This window comes from Ambystoma mexicanum, chromosome 13 (genome assembly GCF_040938575.1).
Source record: "Ambystoma mexicanum isolate Mex_15411 chromosome 13, UKY_AmexF1_1, whole genome shotgun sequence".
In the NCBI taxonomy this organism is placed as follows: domain Eukaryota; kingdom Metazoa; phylum Chordata; class Amphibia; order Caudata; family Ambystomatidae; genus Ambystoma; species Ambystoma mexicanum.
In genome coordinates this window covers 742,642,076-742,659,933 of record NC_090938.1, presented here as the reverse complement: position 1 = coordinate 742,659,933, position 17,858 = coordinate 742,642,076, and the positions used below count along the sequence as shown (strand labels likewise).

At 44.2% G+C, this 17,858-nt stretch overlaps 1 protein-coding gene across 1 annotated transcript in view; it reads left to right on the top strand.

Moving 5' to 3' along the window:
• The window catches only part of LOC138521879 (E3 ubiquitin-protein ligase TRIM39-like), a 121,258-nt gene extending 104,796 nt beyond the window's left edge, over positions 1–16,462 (top strand). Inside the window, exon 8 of the mRNA XM_069635041.1 lies at positions 16,016–16,462. Within this exon, the coding sequence (XP_069491142.1) occupies positions 16,016–16,248 (233 nt within the window). The 3' untranslated portion in view covers positions 16,249–16,462. The remainder of the gene's footprint in view (positions 1–16,015) is intronic.
• The last annotated feature ends 1,396 nt before the right edge of the window (positions 16,463–17,858 follow it).

The following is a 17,858-nucleotide window of genomic DNA, read 5'->3' as shown; positions in this document are numbered from 1 at the left end:
CATCCCAGTTTACCCTTACCTCGACGACTGGCTCATAACAGGGGACTCGTGCGACATGTTTTTTGTACACCCAAAAGATCGTAGACCTTCTGTTCAGTCTGGGTTTCTCTATCAACGAGAAAAAATCCAGTTTAGGCCCCAGTCAAATAAAACTATTTCTGGGAGCTCTAATCCGGACGAAAGACGGCCTCACCTTCCCCTCCAACGAGAGGGTTCAGAACATGCTTTTTCAAATCCCTCAATATCTAGCCAGTCGGGAGGCGACGGTGCGCAAAGCCGTGCGTTTGCTAGGAATGATGGCGTCATGCATATACTTGGTTCCCCACGCACGGCTCGCGCATGCGTCCCATGCAAGAGTGGCTCAACAGCCAGTGGTGTCAGGCCAGCGGACAATGGGAAGTTCTGGTAGTTGTCTCACCAGCCCTTGTTCTCTCTCTGCAGTGGTGGTCAATGGAAAACCTTCTGAAGGGCAAAACCCTCACCATCCCTGCCGTGGAAGCCACTCTCATGACAGACGCATCTCTCACTGGGTGGGGTGCTCACCTGCTTCAGCAGACAGCGCATGGAGTGTTTTCCCCACGAGTAGCGTCCAATCATATAAACTTACTGGAGTTAGTAGCGGTGTTCAAGGCATTAAAGGCTTTTCAGATGCAACTACAAGGGAAGACAGTGCTGAATCTAACAGACAGCACTACAGCCATGTATTACCTGAACAAACACAGGGGACACTCACTCTCCAGGGCTATTCAAGCTGTCCCAAAACATTTGGATGTGGGCACAAGATGTTTCTTTTGTCCCAACATGTTCCAGGGGAACTCAATCTTCTGGCAGACGTGCTCAGCAGAGATTTCCCTCTGCCCATAGAATATGAATGTCGTCTGCACGAAGACATCGTGTCCAACGTCTTCGCAGAATGGGGCTTCCCAGAGATTGACCTGTTCGCGACTCAGGAGAACGCCCAATGCCAAGACTACCCCTCCAGGTACCGCCAGAACCGCTCCAGGGGGAACGGTCTCTGGATAACATGGTCAGGGAAATTTGTCTACGCTTTTCCACCATCTCCCCTTCTCAACAAGATAGTGCACAAGATGCACCAGGAACCAGTTACCATGATACTGTTGGCCCCCATGTGGGCCCGACAACCCTGGTTCGCTCATCTAATGGAAATGTACCCTCTCCCCACCAGTAAAACTACCCTGCCCGTACAACATGTTGTCTCAGGACAGGGGGTAGACCCTACACCCATGCCCACAAACTCTGAATTTAGCAGCCTGGCTCCTCCGGTCATAGAGTTTGGACACCTACAGCTCCCTCAGAGGTGCATGGACATACTCAGGGAAGCCAGAAAACCTAACACCCGTTATTGCTATGCCAGCAAATGGAAAAGTTTTGTTATCTGGTATAATACCAAGGGTGTCAATCCCATCGATTACTCACCCATACACATTGTGCTGTACCTAACCCATTTGTTGGACACAGGGTTGGTCTTCAATTCCCTGAAGGTTCATCTGGCTGCTCTTTCAGCCTACACCACATCACAACAAGAGGTGTTGTGGTGGAAAATACTAGTGATTAAGTCCTTCATGGAAGGGGTTAAGAGTATTTATCCTCCCATTTCTCACCCAGCTCCTGGATGGGATCTAAATGTGGTTTTAACCAGGCTCATGGGAGCTATCTTTGAGCCAATGCATAAAGCAAGTCTAAAAGACCTTACTTATAAGACTGCCTTCCTAGTGGCTGTCACTTCTATCAGAAGGGTTAGCGAACTACTGGCCCTTTCTGTGCTAGACCCCTTTGTTACAGTCCACAGGGATAGGGTAGTTCTGTGCACTCATCCGAGATTTGCGCCTACATTTATCTCGAAGTTCCATGTGAACCAATCGATTGAACTACCTACCTTTTTCCAGAATCCCACTAGCATGGCCGAAAGAAGCCTACACACACTAGATGTGCACAGGGCAGTCATGTTCTACCTGGAAAGAACTAAAGCACTGAGGAAAACGAACCAGTTTTTCGTGTCAGTGGCAGCTGGTAGAGAGGGGGATCCTGTCTCTAAATCAGCTATCTCATGGTGGATTGTCAAATGCATCACACTATGTTACACTCTTGCTAAGAGAGAACTGCCCTTCAAGCCTAGAGCACATTCTACTCGGGGCACTGGGGCATCCATAGCTTTCATTGCAAATGTTCCCCTAGAGTCCATTTGCAAAGCGGCAACCTGGAGTTCTGTACACACCTTTACAAAACACTATTGTCTAGACACTCATTCTAGGTCTGATTCTCAGGTGAGACAAGCAGTACGAAGACATCTTTTCTCTACTGTTCCTTCTCACAACCCACCTCCAACTCCGGGTACTGCTCGCTAGTCTATGCACAGCATGTGATTCTAAGCAGATTAACAAACATCAGAAGACATGCATTACTTTGCCGTAAAAGCATTCTGATGATTGCATCTGCTTAGATTCACATGCGCCCTCCCTACCTCCCTGCTCGGGGTGGAAGGAACATAGACGTCGTACTACTTTCTCTCTTTATGTACTCACTCACTATAGCCTTGTGCTCCCTCATGGCAGAAAAAATACAATCGGAGGGACCTCGGCGCATGAGGGATTTAGGGTACACTACACGTCACGATAGGGATAGTGTTACAGACCCGCTTATGCCGACGTCCCCGAAAGACAAGATGCAATACTCCGTGGTTACCACTGGATATCGGACTATATGCACAGCATGTGAATCTAAGCAGATACAATCATCAGAAATGCTATTACGGTAAGTAATGCATGCCGTTCGACTGTCAATACGTGGCATTTCTAAGAGCCAGGTTTCTTGGAACATTATGATATCAACATCAACCCAAGAAGAAGAGTGATGCGCATGTAAAAATGAGTGATGTCCCTGAGTATTCCAGCATAAGATTGAAGTCCTAGAATCCGGGTCTGACAGCTGGGACGGGTGGCAAGGTGTCTGCAAGCCATCCCCAACCAGCGCCAGGCCATGGTCTATGCGAGCGCCACTGACGATCATATTCAAAGTGACATTTTATCGACAGATTGTGTTTGTGTGCACCCTCCAGAATAGCCACGCTGTTGTTTATAGTTGCAATCAAATCCATTGAGCAAAAAGTCCTCCTTCAGGGTTTCTATCAACTTTGAATGGAAGTAAACCTCACATCTATCCAATTGACTTCTGTCAAAAAGATGAATAAATGTAATATCTGACGATGATATCGACGACAATTCCGGAATAGAAGAGAAGAGGGACAGCAGTCTTTCTACTTAATGGAATAGACAAGTCATCCCGAGAACTGAATCAAAGTACAGCGGAGTTGGGGGGCTGGCTGAGAAATGAACTTTACCAGGATCAGTTCGCCTAGTTTCCAAGTTCTCATGCCGCCCTTGCGTAGAATCCCAGTGAGATGGGGATTGACCAATTCTGAATATTGCCGAAGAAGCATCATCCTTAAAAGAGGATGCTGCGGTGTTTGGATGAGATGTAGATTTACAAGCCTTTGAAAGGCTTGCGGGTCCTTCTTTCTCATTGCAGTTAGCAGTAGAACGAAGGATGTAATGAGAGCGCCCACCTGGATTTGTTGAGGATTTCAAGATGCCCCCGATAGGCATAGTGGTCTCTTGCCTTTGCTCTAATTGAGGAGCATTTCCGAAAGTTCCCTTCCTTTTTTTCCTCGGTCCTGGCTGCCGGACCGTGCCATTGTGTATTACAGATGGTCCATTTTCCACTCCGTTGGTAGGAATCAATTTGGTCACTGGTTTAGTTTTTCCACACTCCCGGACTAAGGATTTAGGACGCGACCGAGTAACACCTTTTTTAGAAGTCGAGCGCTGTCTGTTTCTGGAAATTGCCATATCCAGAATGGAAACTCACATCCCAAATAGGGTTCTCTGAAATTTCCTCAACCCTTGGTTCCTATGGCGGGTGGACCCCTTGATGATTTTTGTTTTTTTTCTTGTTGATCTAAAACTGATGTTTCGCCAAGGTGGTTGGTTCACTATCCATGATGATAATGGAGGCTTTGTCACCAGGATGGGGCGATTTAGAGCTCCTTTGAGGGAAATTGGGTGAAAGGATTGGCACCTGGGCCACCACCTTAGCACCGCAGCCCGAGGACAAGTCATTCAGGGATTCGAAAGCCTGTATTCTTGAAGCCAATAGAAGCGTACGAATTTCATTCAGAGAGGCTGAATTTGCCCTAACCTCGTGCACCACAGTATCGAATAAACAAATGAAAGATAGGAGCACAATGTTTAGGGCAGATAAGGATAACAACTTCAGAACAGTGGTGTATCATTCTGTGGAGAGAAGGTTTTTACACTCTATAGGCTTGGGTAATACTTGCTCTGGCTTGAGCCTCAACTTTTTCTACAACTGCTTCTTCAGCTTTTAATGTGTTGCATGATATATATGTTCATCTATAAATTAAATAAGGCTCACACCATTTAATTTCCCTCTCGAACAGCCACTTTAAAGGGGAGACTCGTTCCCATCTTTCGGTCAGAACTCAGTCTCCAAGGTATTGGAAACATTGTCTCATGTGCAGGCTTTGAAAATGTTGCTTGCAACACTTTAGAAAAGTCTGTTTTATTTCAGTCAGGCTGCCAACGACGTTCTGCGTATTAACTGGAGACACACGACCGCCCAGCAACAAAGTAATACTGATGTTACTGATGTTAGGGAAAGAAAGGCTGTCACTATACTTTCTATATCAGCGCATGTGGCTTTCCCCTTAACAAAAAGACTTCCCAATTATGTGGTTAACATTCACTCGCTTAGATGACAGCACAAGTACAATTAAAGCTGGTTGCAGTTACTGGCAAGGAAATTCTTCTGTTTGGAAGTAGGGAGCTTCTCTTTCAGACTCCTAAATACGAGTGCTGGCTGCTGCTGCTTCCCGACTTTGTTTCTTCTCCTGCTACTTCTGCGGGCTCTCGCCGGATCCACACCACTCTGCTGCACAGGTGTCTCTGATCCGGCCTCATCAGTGGAGAGACTCCTACTCATCAGTTTCCCTCGGCTTGCTTCTGCACACGGGCCTTGGGAACCATGGCAACTTCTGCACTGCATTCACAGCAATAAGGCGCACCTGGAAAGACTGCCATTTGCTTGCACTCCCTTCCAGTGTTATCAGAGCTATACAAGGTTTGTGAGCACAGGACCAACTCTACAGGTGAAATCTGCCCCCTCTCTAGTCCAGCGTCCCTGTTGTGGTCACACTTCCTTGTGAACTGCTGAATGCATGCTCCGATTCTTCTACTTCTACTTCTGCTACTGCCGACCTTCCAGCTCCTGCCCCAGCTTCTTTCTACTGGTCCTCCCCACTGCAGCCTTTCATGCCCCTCAGATGGGCTAATTGGTTTCAGGTACAGGCCCTCAAGACTAATTCCCTAACCTTGTTTAGAACCATTAGGCTTGCCTGCCTGAAATGGACTCCTGCGTGCCTCTTCAGCCCTCTTCTTCTCAGTCCCTGAGAGATTCTGGGACTTCTACTTTATTTTTAGAAAATTCAATTTCTATAATTCTTCACATGGATTTAAATGGACTTTCTTCCCCAGATATTATGAAGAGAAGAATTATGGGATTTAGTCCTTTGGGGAACAGAAGGGGCAGAAAAGCTGCAGCCTTTTATGCCCCTCAGATGGGCTTGGGTTCAACACGAAGTTGTCTCCCTAGCTAGTCCCTGGGATCTGTCATCCAGGTGGCCAGGACACAGCCATCGTTATTGGATCCAGTTCCTGGGGGTGGACCAGTGAGTGAGGATCGCCTGGATGGGGGGTCCTCGGGGAGTGGGACACCGATGGGTGAAATGCGGTATCCCCTTCCTTCAGCACCTTTCTCCATCCTATCACATAGGATGTCCCGAAACGCTGCCCCCACCCCCTTTTCTGACACAAACTCTTTCACACACTACGAAAGACAATGGACTTACACCAGAGCCATTTATCTAACATGTCCCAACACGAGGGTCAGGCAAAGTCAGGCAATTGACCAGAAACACACACACACCCGATGGCCCTTTCCCTTCCCCAAAGGGATAAAATGTGGAGCACAAGAGCACAGTACGAGCAAGAGCGACCGCACGATGAAACGGCTAATCCAGCACAGTAATTCAAGAGGAGGAGAAAGGCGGCGAACATCGAATGGGCAACAAAGAGAGAAGCGACCTTGCCCTTTCCAATTCAGACACGCAAAACCTCCCTCCACAGAACTGTAAGGCCGCAGAAACTAGTTAACGTGTGTGGCGGCAGATGTCAACGGTACACGGAGCCTACCTACTCAGATAAGCAGGACAGAGGGAGGGGCCTGCTACCATGGTACCGTCCTTGACTCTGGATGCCAAAGAAGCCAAGCAGTCCATCGCAGTCGGTGAGTCGAGAGGAGAGCAAATAAGAAACCGAACTGTGTTGAATGAAAGTTGCAGTGGCTAAAGAAGGGAAGTTCAAAGAACATTTAACGTTAAGGGAAAACCAGCTACAAGAGGGGTCCAGCACCACGTGAATGCTCACTCGAGACACTGGTGAATCCCGTACTTTTGGAACTACCTATACCAGAAGGTTTTAGGAGGGCTTTATAAACCATAAGTGTACCCTACCCCCTTGGTTCAATCTGATTTAAAGTAAATTCTGGGGGAGCAAACAAACGACAATTTCTTTTCGAGAGTGCTGTAAATTGTCCCAATTCACTAATGCTGGCATTTGTCCTCGTTTTAGTGAGATTGAGCTGGTTGGAGGGAGAAAACCACAATCCTGTATTGACCTATAATCATTGAAGGGTTCAAAATCATAAATCAAGTACTCATTCGGAGAAGTAATTTAGTTCAACACATTTGTACATTTTCTAAAAAACTTTATATTGATTGCTTCAAGGTATAGTACATGGATACACATGACAGAGATCATTCAATTTCATGATTCATTGTGCAAGAAAAATAAGAGAAACATAATAGAATTGTTTCAAAACATTAGAACAACTTGACAAAAGTTAAAATTACAACAAGTGTGTGTCTAAATATAATCCAACGAAAAATACGGGGGGGCGAAACGTGGTGCTGGGTGGGAATGTCCCAGCTGTTAACGTTTCGGCGGTCTTGCAGCTCACGCATGCATCCGCCTTCGTCAGGGCGTATTGTTTTGGGACCCTGTGTAGGTGTGGAAAAAACAAAAAATAAGGTTGAGGTAATCCCTCACATTACCTGTCAGAATAATACTGACACTTAAACAAATATTTCTCTGCTCAAATGACAGTAGTTTTACCTGCCTTTGAGCTAATCCCAAGGTCTGGGTTGTAGAGTGGACTGGAGAGGCGAGACACCCCTTGTCTTCCTGTGGAGTTACTGCTATGCCTAATGTAGGCACTAGTGGTCTGGACTGAGATGTCCGTAATCCCTTCCTTGGTTCTGGTTAAGATTGGTGTGGATCTGTAGGGGACCAAGGGGGTAGCAAGAAAGAAAAAGAAAGAGAAGAAAAAGAACAATGAAAGAGGAATGCTGGTCAACACCTAGTATAACACTGATTTCTGCGTGTAGGTAACTAGAAGCCATTGTGCACATAAAGGACATGCCTGTTCCCAAGTCAACAATTGTGCCCTTGTGCGGGGGTTGATCCGATATGCTGGCCGTTAAGGTCCAAAAAATGGCACTGGCGCTGTATGTGCGTCTTGTGAGGGGGTTCTTGATTTTCCCGGGATTGATACTCGCATCTGCATAGGCCTGAAAGAAAAGGTATGTGTATATATGAATATATATAAAAAAGTTTGTCAGCTAGTGGTAGTCTGGCAAATAATATAGTAGATGGCGGCAGTGCTTAAGTTCGGGAGTGTGGGTCTCCTTGGCGCATACTACTGCGGAGCGTGTTCAGCTAATTACAAGTTATGACGGGGTATAGTGAAACGGCGAGGTGACCAGGAGGACACGTGCATCTGCCCCGTGAGCGTGTGCATCGCTTATTGCAGCAGAAGGACAACGCAGAACTCAGCATGGAAGTGTTAGTCCCGTGAGAGTGCTTCGTTACATGTTGCCTCTTGGTGGTCGTGAGCATAGAGACTGCCGCGGGCATATCACTTACTTGTTTGTCCGTGGCAGTAACTTGTTCGCGTGGGGAACAAAGCCTTTCCGTGTCTCTGTCTCAGGCCGTCAGCTATGGTGTTGCTGAGCGGTTTGCGTTGTCATGTAAACGAAAGCCACGTATGTGTACGCGGCGTTCGTTGCCATGAGAACTGGGAACGCGTGTCTGATTGGGGCACGTGTCCCCGAGGGCCCTGGTGGCGAAAGGACTTCAGTACTCATTGGGAGTTGTAGTCCAGGGCGGTGAACACTTGTTGCTGGGCGCTGCGGGTGTGTGCAACTCGCAGGTGGGCATTGTGAGCGCCTATGGCACTGTGATTGCTGCCTGGGAGCTAAGTGGTAGCTTTGATTATTGTGGTTGCCAATGCTTCGTGGTTGACTCGCATCCTGCTTATCCGAGGTAGCAGGTTACCTGAGGGAAGCAATAACGGTAGATGCAAGTGGACCGGTGAGAATGCCACATTAGAGCTCTATTGACTAGCTGTAAAGAGACTAAATGTGGAACCTCCGGTTACGGGGAGAAAGGGAGGGGCTGGTATATGTGTCCTCTCCTATTGTTGGTGGGCAAATAACTCGTGCCTTTGTGTGCAAGAATTTGTGTGTGGGAGCTCAATTTCCCTGTGTACTCTGTGGCTATTAGCTAAGTGACCGGATGGAAGACTTCATTGAGTCCTTGGTGGTATGTATTTAAACGGTGTATCCACCGCGATTCCTTATGCAGTAAGCTATGTGTAAGATCCGGTCCTCCTTTGACTTTTTATAGAACCCACCACTTAATATCATTGGGCGTATGTCTAGCCTCTAAGAAGTGTGGGACCAGTGGTGATGTCAGTGTTTTGCACCTGATCTTAGATCTGTGCTCGGAGATTCTCAATTGGACAGATCTCATTGTCTGTCCGACATATATAAGACCACATGGACATTCAATACAGTAAATCACTTGGGCACTTTTGCAGTTCGTGAAGTCCTTTAGAATCCAGTTCATTTGTCCGATCTTGAAAGATCTCATTTTCATGGTAAAATGACAAGCCACACAGTTACCACATGGATAATGTCCTTGTATGGGTCGTAATGTTCTCTGTCCTGTGCGGGATGGTTCTGCCTGAAATAATGAGTGTGTAAGGTGTTCTTTCAGGTTTTTAGCCCTCTTATAGGCAAATCTGGGAGGTTCATCCTCCAGGAGGTTTAGTTTGGCAATGTGCCAGTGTTTCTGCACTATTCTTTTGATTGCTGCAGTGTGTTTGCCATGTGTCACGGCACATGTGAGCCGGTCCTCTCCTTTGTTGGGTTCTTCCTCTCTTATTTGAATGAGCTGTTCTCTATTCATGTTCAAGGCTCTCTTCATGGATTGATTTAAAAGTCTTTTAGGATACACCCTGTCTTTCAGTCTCACAGATAGGGTCTCTGCATACGTTTGAAAGTCTTCTTTCTGTGTGCAGTTTCTGCGTATCCTTAAGAGGGCTTTAACCAGAGGGGTCAAAGTGGTCACACGGAGGTCTTGTAAAATCTTCTGTACAGTCGAAAGTCTTTGACCAGCAAAGTAGAAAGAAGGTAGAAGGAACTCTTGTGTGATTGGCCGTAGTGAACCCGGCTGAGGGAAGCGATTAAATATCCACTGAGTGTTGTTTAAAAAGACATTAAGACCTGTGAATACAACAGGAACAAGTGTTGTCCCGACAGAGGGAGGAGAACAGTCAAGAAGGGATCTGAGCCCGGCCGAGGGAGATCCATAGGTCGTCACCTAAAAGACTGGAGAATATTAAAGGAGAAAATGAGTAAAGCAATAGCCACAGTGAACCAGACTGAGGGAGGCTGAAAATCGAGAGACATCTGCGCATGGAAGAGGGGGACTCGGGGGTGAACCACTATCTCCCTAACGATCGTTTGAAATGAACTTTAAGTTTGTGCAATACATCAGGTCCTCCAACGAAGGGGGCTTTTGTGCCGAGAGACCATTGGAAAAGCCTGATAGCTTGAAAGCAGAACTGTCAACTCGTGCTGGGGAAGGCTCGAGTTTGTGCTGTGCTCAGAAGTGCCACCTTAGCCTGTGCTCAAAACATGGGGAAGGGGGACCCCTGGCTAGCACATCCTGACTATCATTTGAGAACACTTCTTTTCTTTATTGTAGCTCTTATCCCACACTCTTTCTATATTAGTTGTAAGGACTGGCAATAGGTTGTGTAGTATAGGCCCTTTTATTTTGACCATACTCCACAAGGACTGCCTTATTATTAATTTGATGGTCGAAGCTTGCTCCCATTTTAGCTTTAGGCTAGATTAGGTGTTTTTCCAACCTGCATACTGTTAAAATAAACACCCTTGAAGCATATTCACTTGTGTCTGTCTTTACTGTTGCCACCATGAGTTCCTTACAATCTTCAATAGACGATCGAGATGTATAAAAATGGCAATGGGCCAATTACTCCTCTGTCTGGATCACTAATGTTCCTCTCAAAGGAAAAATACTGTGTCTCACCCTGCACAATCTCCCCACTTCCCTAGGCCTGGTCACCACCCAGGTGATCCTCCCACAGTGCAACACACCCAGGATTGGGATCAAGAAGCAGCTGCCCTCCTGGCCACCTGGGACAAGACTCTATATAGGGTTTTAGTTGGTGATCCGTAGGATTCTCTGCAATAGGCTGACATCTAGTGGTTAGTGCAGAGTATTGTATTACTTGTTTTTGGCTTAGCATGCAGGCTGAAGCCTGGTCATATTTCCCCACCAGAGCAGAGGAGTCAGAGGGAGAACAGGCAGCTACGGCGCCTTTAGTGATGCCGAAGACACAGTGTAGGAGTCGGCAGACTCCTGCATGCTGGTCCCCAGCTCAGCGCTCTGCTGTGGAGGCAACACATGGTGACAAAAGCACTCGGACACAAACACGGGGTACACACAAGCACGTTAAACACACAACCCCCAGCCACACCTCAACAAAACCGTCAAATCTTGACCCCCCGGTACCAAACAGCATTTCCAGTGCTACTGACTCGATGCGTCAGAAGTACACTGCGCCTAGACCCTCAGGTTCGGCGCATGACTCGAAGAATAAACAGACGCTGAGCATAAGTTACCATGCCTAAAACCCCTGACTATCACGGTTTGACATATGCTCGCACCGAAGTAATAGTATTACAGACGCTCCCTGTCGATGTCCCTTTTCGAACTTCGAAAACAAGTCATGAAATAGTCCACAATAGCCACTAGATGACGGCCTAGCCAAAGCATGTGAATCTAAGCAGATACAAGCATCAGAAATACAATTCTGGCAAGTAATGTATGCCATATACGTTGCAGCAAATCAAGACCCCTCTTTTCGTGTTTATATCCAGGTACTAAGGGTTACATTGGTTTTTAATCTAGTCTGTCTCCGGTGTCTATGGTTGTTTAAAGGCGTTTTTGTCAATCTGTTCAATGTTGGATAAATCATCGATCTAACAGCAACATCTGGACCGTAGTACCTCTGATGCAGGGGGGATAGTCTAGCTGTAAAGCCTGTACATGTGCATGCCATGCAAACCCAGCAATGCCTGGCACACCTATGTGCACTTTCCCTAAAGAAATCACATATGGGGTACACGTTATGCATAGAGTACCCTAGCATAGGGGGCGAACACTCTTAGCCTGATGTTCCGGTCTATTCATCCAGCTGTTCATTTTATCATCTTTGATTTGATGATCCATTAATTTAAGCCCATTCAATAAATAAAAATAAAAAAACTCCTTAATGGTGACCATAGTATATCATGCCACTCCGGGTACATGTTTCGGTCCTCTTAACCATCTTCCGGCGGCTTAAAGAAAACCTATGTACATCATTTACATGTTTTTTTTTTTTGTGACAACTTTATTTAAAATTATCAAAAGAATACATCATTCCAAAACAATATATATGAGAAATAATAGAAATACAAATAAGACCATACATCATTAAGTCATTTTGATATAAGTAGAATCAATATGTAAAATGATTCAAGCATCCCCAATAAAATATAACATACAATTTGAAATGACACAAAGCCAAAAAATAAGATCGAGAAGTCAAATACGAAAAGAAACACAAAACACAATACAAGACAAAACGAAACAAAAAACACTCCCCAGATTAACCACTCTAAATTTGACTGTAAACCAAACCAGGATCTGTTAAAACTCATTTCAAGCGTAGAGTTCATTAAAAGCTTCCCATTGCTCCTTATAAAATTCTTCTCTATTTAAAGCTCCATATTTAATCTTTTCAAACCGTGAAAGTAACTGCACTTGTAACAACCATTCATCAATACATGGATTTTTCCTCTTCTACCAGAGGCGCAAAATTTGCTGTGTCGCCACCAGAACTACTTTGGTAACCCAACACAGAGTCACATAACTCAAATGACGTGTGTCAATTGGTGATTTCAAAAGCACGGACAACGCTGTCCTAGGAAAATATATGTTCCAAACCAAGTTATCTCTATCATTCCAAAAATCTCTAACCCTCATACAATCCCCTAACATATGAAGCATAGTACCTTCTTCCTTAGAACAACTCCAGCATTGATTATCTTCTCTCAAACCTAATCTATGCATTCTAACCAGAGTCCAAAAAAGCCGTCCTAGAATCCTCTGCTGAACATACCGTAGATTCAGATCAATCTTCATCCTAACTCGGACTTTCCATAAACCTTCCCAATTTTTCATAGAAATATCCTCACCCAATTCATCACACCATTCAAGGCGCAGAGCATTCCATGAATATCTAATCCTTTCCTCCTCTGGAAACAACTTTAAATAACTAGACACTTCACGAGGCGCAACTACAATAAAACTGCACCTTTCCGGTATTGGCAACAAAGGACCATCAAGCATTAATAACCTCTCAGATATCAAACCTTTCAACAAGTTAAACCTCCTCAGCTCCCTATCATGGAGTGCAAACTTCACTTTCAGAATCTCAAATGACAACATATCCTCCTCGCCCCAGACATCCTTTATAAGCAATATACCTTTATTCATCCAACTTCTCCAACATATCATCTTATTATCGATCTGCAACCCCGGATTCTGCCAAATGGAGGCCTCCTCATATAAATAGAGCCCCGGACCCCCACCCACAGTCAGCGATGTGATTGCATCTACAAGAGAGAAAAAAGATTCAATTCGGAAGGGTCTCATTACAAACTCTTCCATCTGAGCCCATAATGGAATCTCTGCCTCACTCATCGAGAAATAGGGAATGGATTTTCTAACCAAGAAACCTTTATAGTAACTTTCAATGATGGGGTAACCAAAACCCCCATCCTGTACACTCCTAATCATCAAATATCGGGGTATCTTAGGTTTCTTCCCAACTCCCCATATGAACTCTTGGAAAAACCTGATCCACACGACCCAGAACTTTTTTTGTGAATTTTAGAGGTAGAGACTGAATAATATATAGAACTTTAGGTAAGAGCACCATTTTGATAGTGTTAACCTTAGTCCAGATGGATAGCGAGAGCCTACTCCATTTATAAACAGTATTTCTTATTTTTTCCAAAACCTTATCAATATTGAACCCAGCCATTTTTTTTATGTCCCTGGACAAAAATACTCCTAAATATTTCACCTGAGAATTTTCCCATTTACAATTCCAATTTAATAATTGCCTACGCACCGGAGTATCTCGTACCGGGAATAAGACCGTTTTCTCCCAATTCATTTTGTAACCTGAAAGCCTGCCAAACTCAGTTATCATATTCTTTAAAATGTCACCCCCTACATCAGGATTATCAAGAACAATTACTACATCGTCTGCATAAGCTAGAATCTTAACTTTAACCTCGCCAATTTTAAAGCCTGTTAGACAGTATGATTGCCCAATATATATTAAAAACGGTTCAAGAGCCAGGTTAAACAAATAAGGCGATAAGGGACACCCCTGACGTGTACCATCTAAATGAAGACAAAAGAACCCCATTTACCCAGACCCTGGCACTGATACCTGACTGTAACGCCCCAACCGCATTTATGAATAAGGGACCAAAACCCTTTTTTTTACCAAAGTAAAATTTAAAAAAGCCCAAGCCACACTATCAAATGCCTTCTTGGCGTCTAGAAATATAAAAAGTAAATCATCCGATCCCATTGGTGACAAATTTAAAATATCTAAGAGGGTTCTAATATTATCATATCCATTACGTTGCTTCATAAAACCCACTTGAGTTTTATCAATTAACGTTCCAATATGCTTATCCAGCCTGGAAGTCAACATTTTTGTAAACACCTTCGCATCCACATTCAAAAGCGATATAGGGCGATAATTGCAACGATGCATCTTTCCCATCTTTGGGAATCCCTGTAATCACTGCCTCTCTCATTGAGGGACATAAGGTACCCTCTTTAAGAAACCAATTGTAGAGTGCACATAACGCCAATGCCAATTGCTCAGTAAAAGTTTGATAAAACTCAAGTCGTTAATCCATCTGGGCCAGGCGATTTCCCTGATTTTAAGTTTTTAATAGCCTCTTTCACCTCCTCTATCAATATTGGAGCATCTAGAAACGCCCTGGCTTCATCAGACAGACAAGGAACCTCAATCTTGTCAAAGAATTCTACCAAGTCACTTTCCAACAGATCATGTTCTTCAGTATACAAAGATTCATAATAACTACGAAAACATTCACTAATTTCTTTTTTTTTAACAACAATTCTACCAGATTCATTTTTAACTTTTTGTACAAAGTACTGCTCACACAAACTTTTCAATCTATTTGCAAGTAATTTACCCCCACAATCCCCTTTCTCCCAAAAACATTGTTTAGTATAAAATGTTACACGGTCAGCTTGAATCTCAGATTTTAGCCGTAATTGCTCACACTTTGTTCATTTTTAAACGATCTTTCACAGATCCAGTATGTGCATAAATTGACTGCGATTTCCCCAGTTCAAGCTCAAAAGCTCTCATTTTCGCTTCTCCTTCTTTCCTCTCTCTAGCTGTCCAATTCATCAGTTCTCCCCTAGCCGAGGCCTTAAATGCATCCCACACCACTAAACCATCAGCCAAATCTCTATTAACATCAAAATAGCCAGATACAAAACCAGAAAGAGACATGTTTTTTGATATATTCTAACTTTCAAAATTTCTTAATTTGGTCATAGCCATGTCTGTAATTCAAAAATGCCAAAGACTATAGAATTCACCCTTGTAGCTTAAGCACAGAGTGAACACCCCATTCTCGTGTGAATGTGCTCATTGCATCTCGTGAAACAAGTAGTGATATCTGCATCCCTGTTCCTCATGTCAATCCACAGCCATCTTTCTCTTTCCTTCATTCCAACGTGCGCACTTCTGTGACGCTCCTGAAATGAAACTTTCCTGTGTCGATCTCAATGTCTGAGCCGCTACACTAGAGTGGGCAAGCTCAATTCCAGATACGCTGAAGAGGTCACATGATATTCTCAGACATCTTTTATGTCTTTATCTCAATAGACAGTTAGCTGAAGTCCCCGTATTCTGTTATAAAACCATGCAAATTATGCAGAATCGCCTGGGGCAGTAGCTTGCAAGAATTTTCCACATGTTGATTTATAATGCAGTCCTTACTCTGGATATCTGTATGTTCATCGTTCCAAAGAAGCTCGGGACGTCATCTCCGTTATCCAGGTGGCCAATGAGATGTGATTATCGAAGTATCTTATAAAATCTTGGATGTACTGGTGTTGCAGGAAATGCATTTGCAACCCATTTTGCCTAGAATGGATTGGAACGCAATTCCATAGTGTGCATAAGCAAAGTATTAGAGCACTGACTATCCTCATTCACAAGAAACATACATTTATATTTTTAAGGCAAGGCTCTTCTTAACATGCAGAACTAGAATGGAAATATTCTAAAAGTAGTTAAAGTATAAAGATGTGTTCCTGCCATTGCTTCACTGATCCTAAAATGGTTGCATTTTGTCTTTAATATTCCTCCGCAGAGTACAAGGCGTCCATGATGAGTAAACTTGGTGTCCATGGCGACGGAGGTGGGTGTCCCATCCTGGGAGAACATGCCTTGCCATTCCGCGAGAGGAGGCTCTCCATCAAAGAGAAAACATGGCGTCCTGATCAAATCAATTTTCCAAAACATTTACTTCACGTGTTCCCTCTTCAGGGAGACCAGAGTTTCCGTTTCATTGACAATGTTTGGGGGGAAATGAATAAAAGATAACAATAATTGAGAGAAGTCTGCGGAGCAGTATGAAAGAAGCTAGAGATGACAAATTCATCCTCTTCTAACTATTATTCTATCCTGGTATATACGATTTATTAAAAAATGATTAACATTACCCTGCTTTCCTATGCTGGATGTTTAATGCCAATATGTGAAATTCAAACAAACCAATAACGAGCCAATAAATAAATATTCTTTTGATTGAACATAAGCGATTGCATGGTTTCATTCATTTCATACAATATTGAAAGCTATAAGCAGCAACAGGGACATGTTTTGAATAGGGTTAAAAGAACCAATGTCTAAAATGTCTGACGCCTTTCTGCGCCTAATGATACAGTGAGTATTGTCACTGCAGTTTCATCTCAATGTTTCATAGTTACATTTGAGTTGTGATGTCATTTCCACATGGGTTATTCTCTTTTTTTCTACCCACTTTGTCATTCTTTATTTGTGAAGCCACCAGAGGAGGGGGTGGTTGGGGACAGAATTCTGTCTTGGGTGTGGGAAGGGTTTGTGACTGTGTATTGGATTTCTAGTTCTTAGAGATCAGCACTCCTCTAACCCGGAAACATCCATACAGACATGATTTTGGTTTGTTTCTTGTCAAAAGCAGTGTTTTTTTCAGGAATGTATAAAACATTTAAGGCTTGCCTCATCTCTGCTCCTATATCACTGTTGCTGGTGAGCTGGTATTTACATATTGCTCACTTTTACTTGATCTCTCACAGGTTAGACACTTGGGTTCATCACCAGCCTCCTCACACCTGCCTCTGTAGCACTTTTTCAAGTTTACAGGACCAAGTATAACCCGGGCAGTGTATACAATGAATCATGTTACCTTGGAATAAAACAAGAAATAAGGCACTTCCCATGACCCTTGAGCTTCTGATGGCAAGAAATTCTCTCATTACCAAACTGCCCCAAGTGCTTTGTGCCATTGTTTTTTTTTATGAGAGAAAGAGTGTGTGTGCGCTTGTGTGTGTTTCTGTCTCTTCATGTCTGTGTCTGTCTACCTGTGTGTGTCGCTCTTTGTGTCGCTCTCTATGTTCTTGTCTCTCTTTACCGCTCTGTCTCTCCCTATCTCTGTGTTTCTCTCTGAGACTGTCCCTGTCTCACACTCCCTCCCTGTCTTTCCACCCCCTCTCTCTCGGGGGCCACGATGTCTGTAGTATGCAATGTATTTTCTCTTTCCTTTCACCTTCTCTCCCCTTCTCCCTTTTGAGTCTGTGCACTGAGTTGAGGTCCCTCCCCTAGTCTCTCTCTCTCTCATCCACCTCCCAAAATGACTCTTATTTAGAGTGACCAGACTTCCAGTCTTTGTCGGGACTGTCCCAGAATTGGGTGTTCTGTCCAACCCCGTCCTGAGAGTACTTTATATTTGTAAACTCTGCCCTGGGTTTGGGGGAGGTCAAGAGGGTCTTCAGTAGCTACCAGCTGGCAAGAATGCACAATCCTGCACATAAAACTGGGTTGCAACACGCTCACAAGTCAAAATAGTATTTTGCGTTCCAATTAATTTTATAATTGTCTTTACAGTTTGGCCTCGAATCACCCATATTTTGTTAACAGTTGTAGCACTGTTGAGTTGCATGCTGTAACCTGTC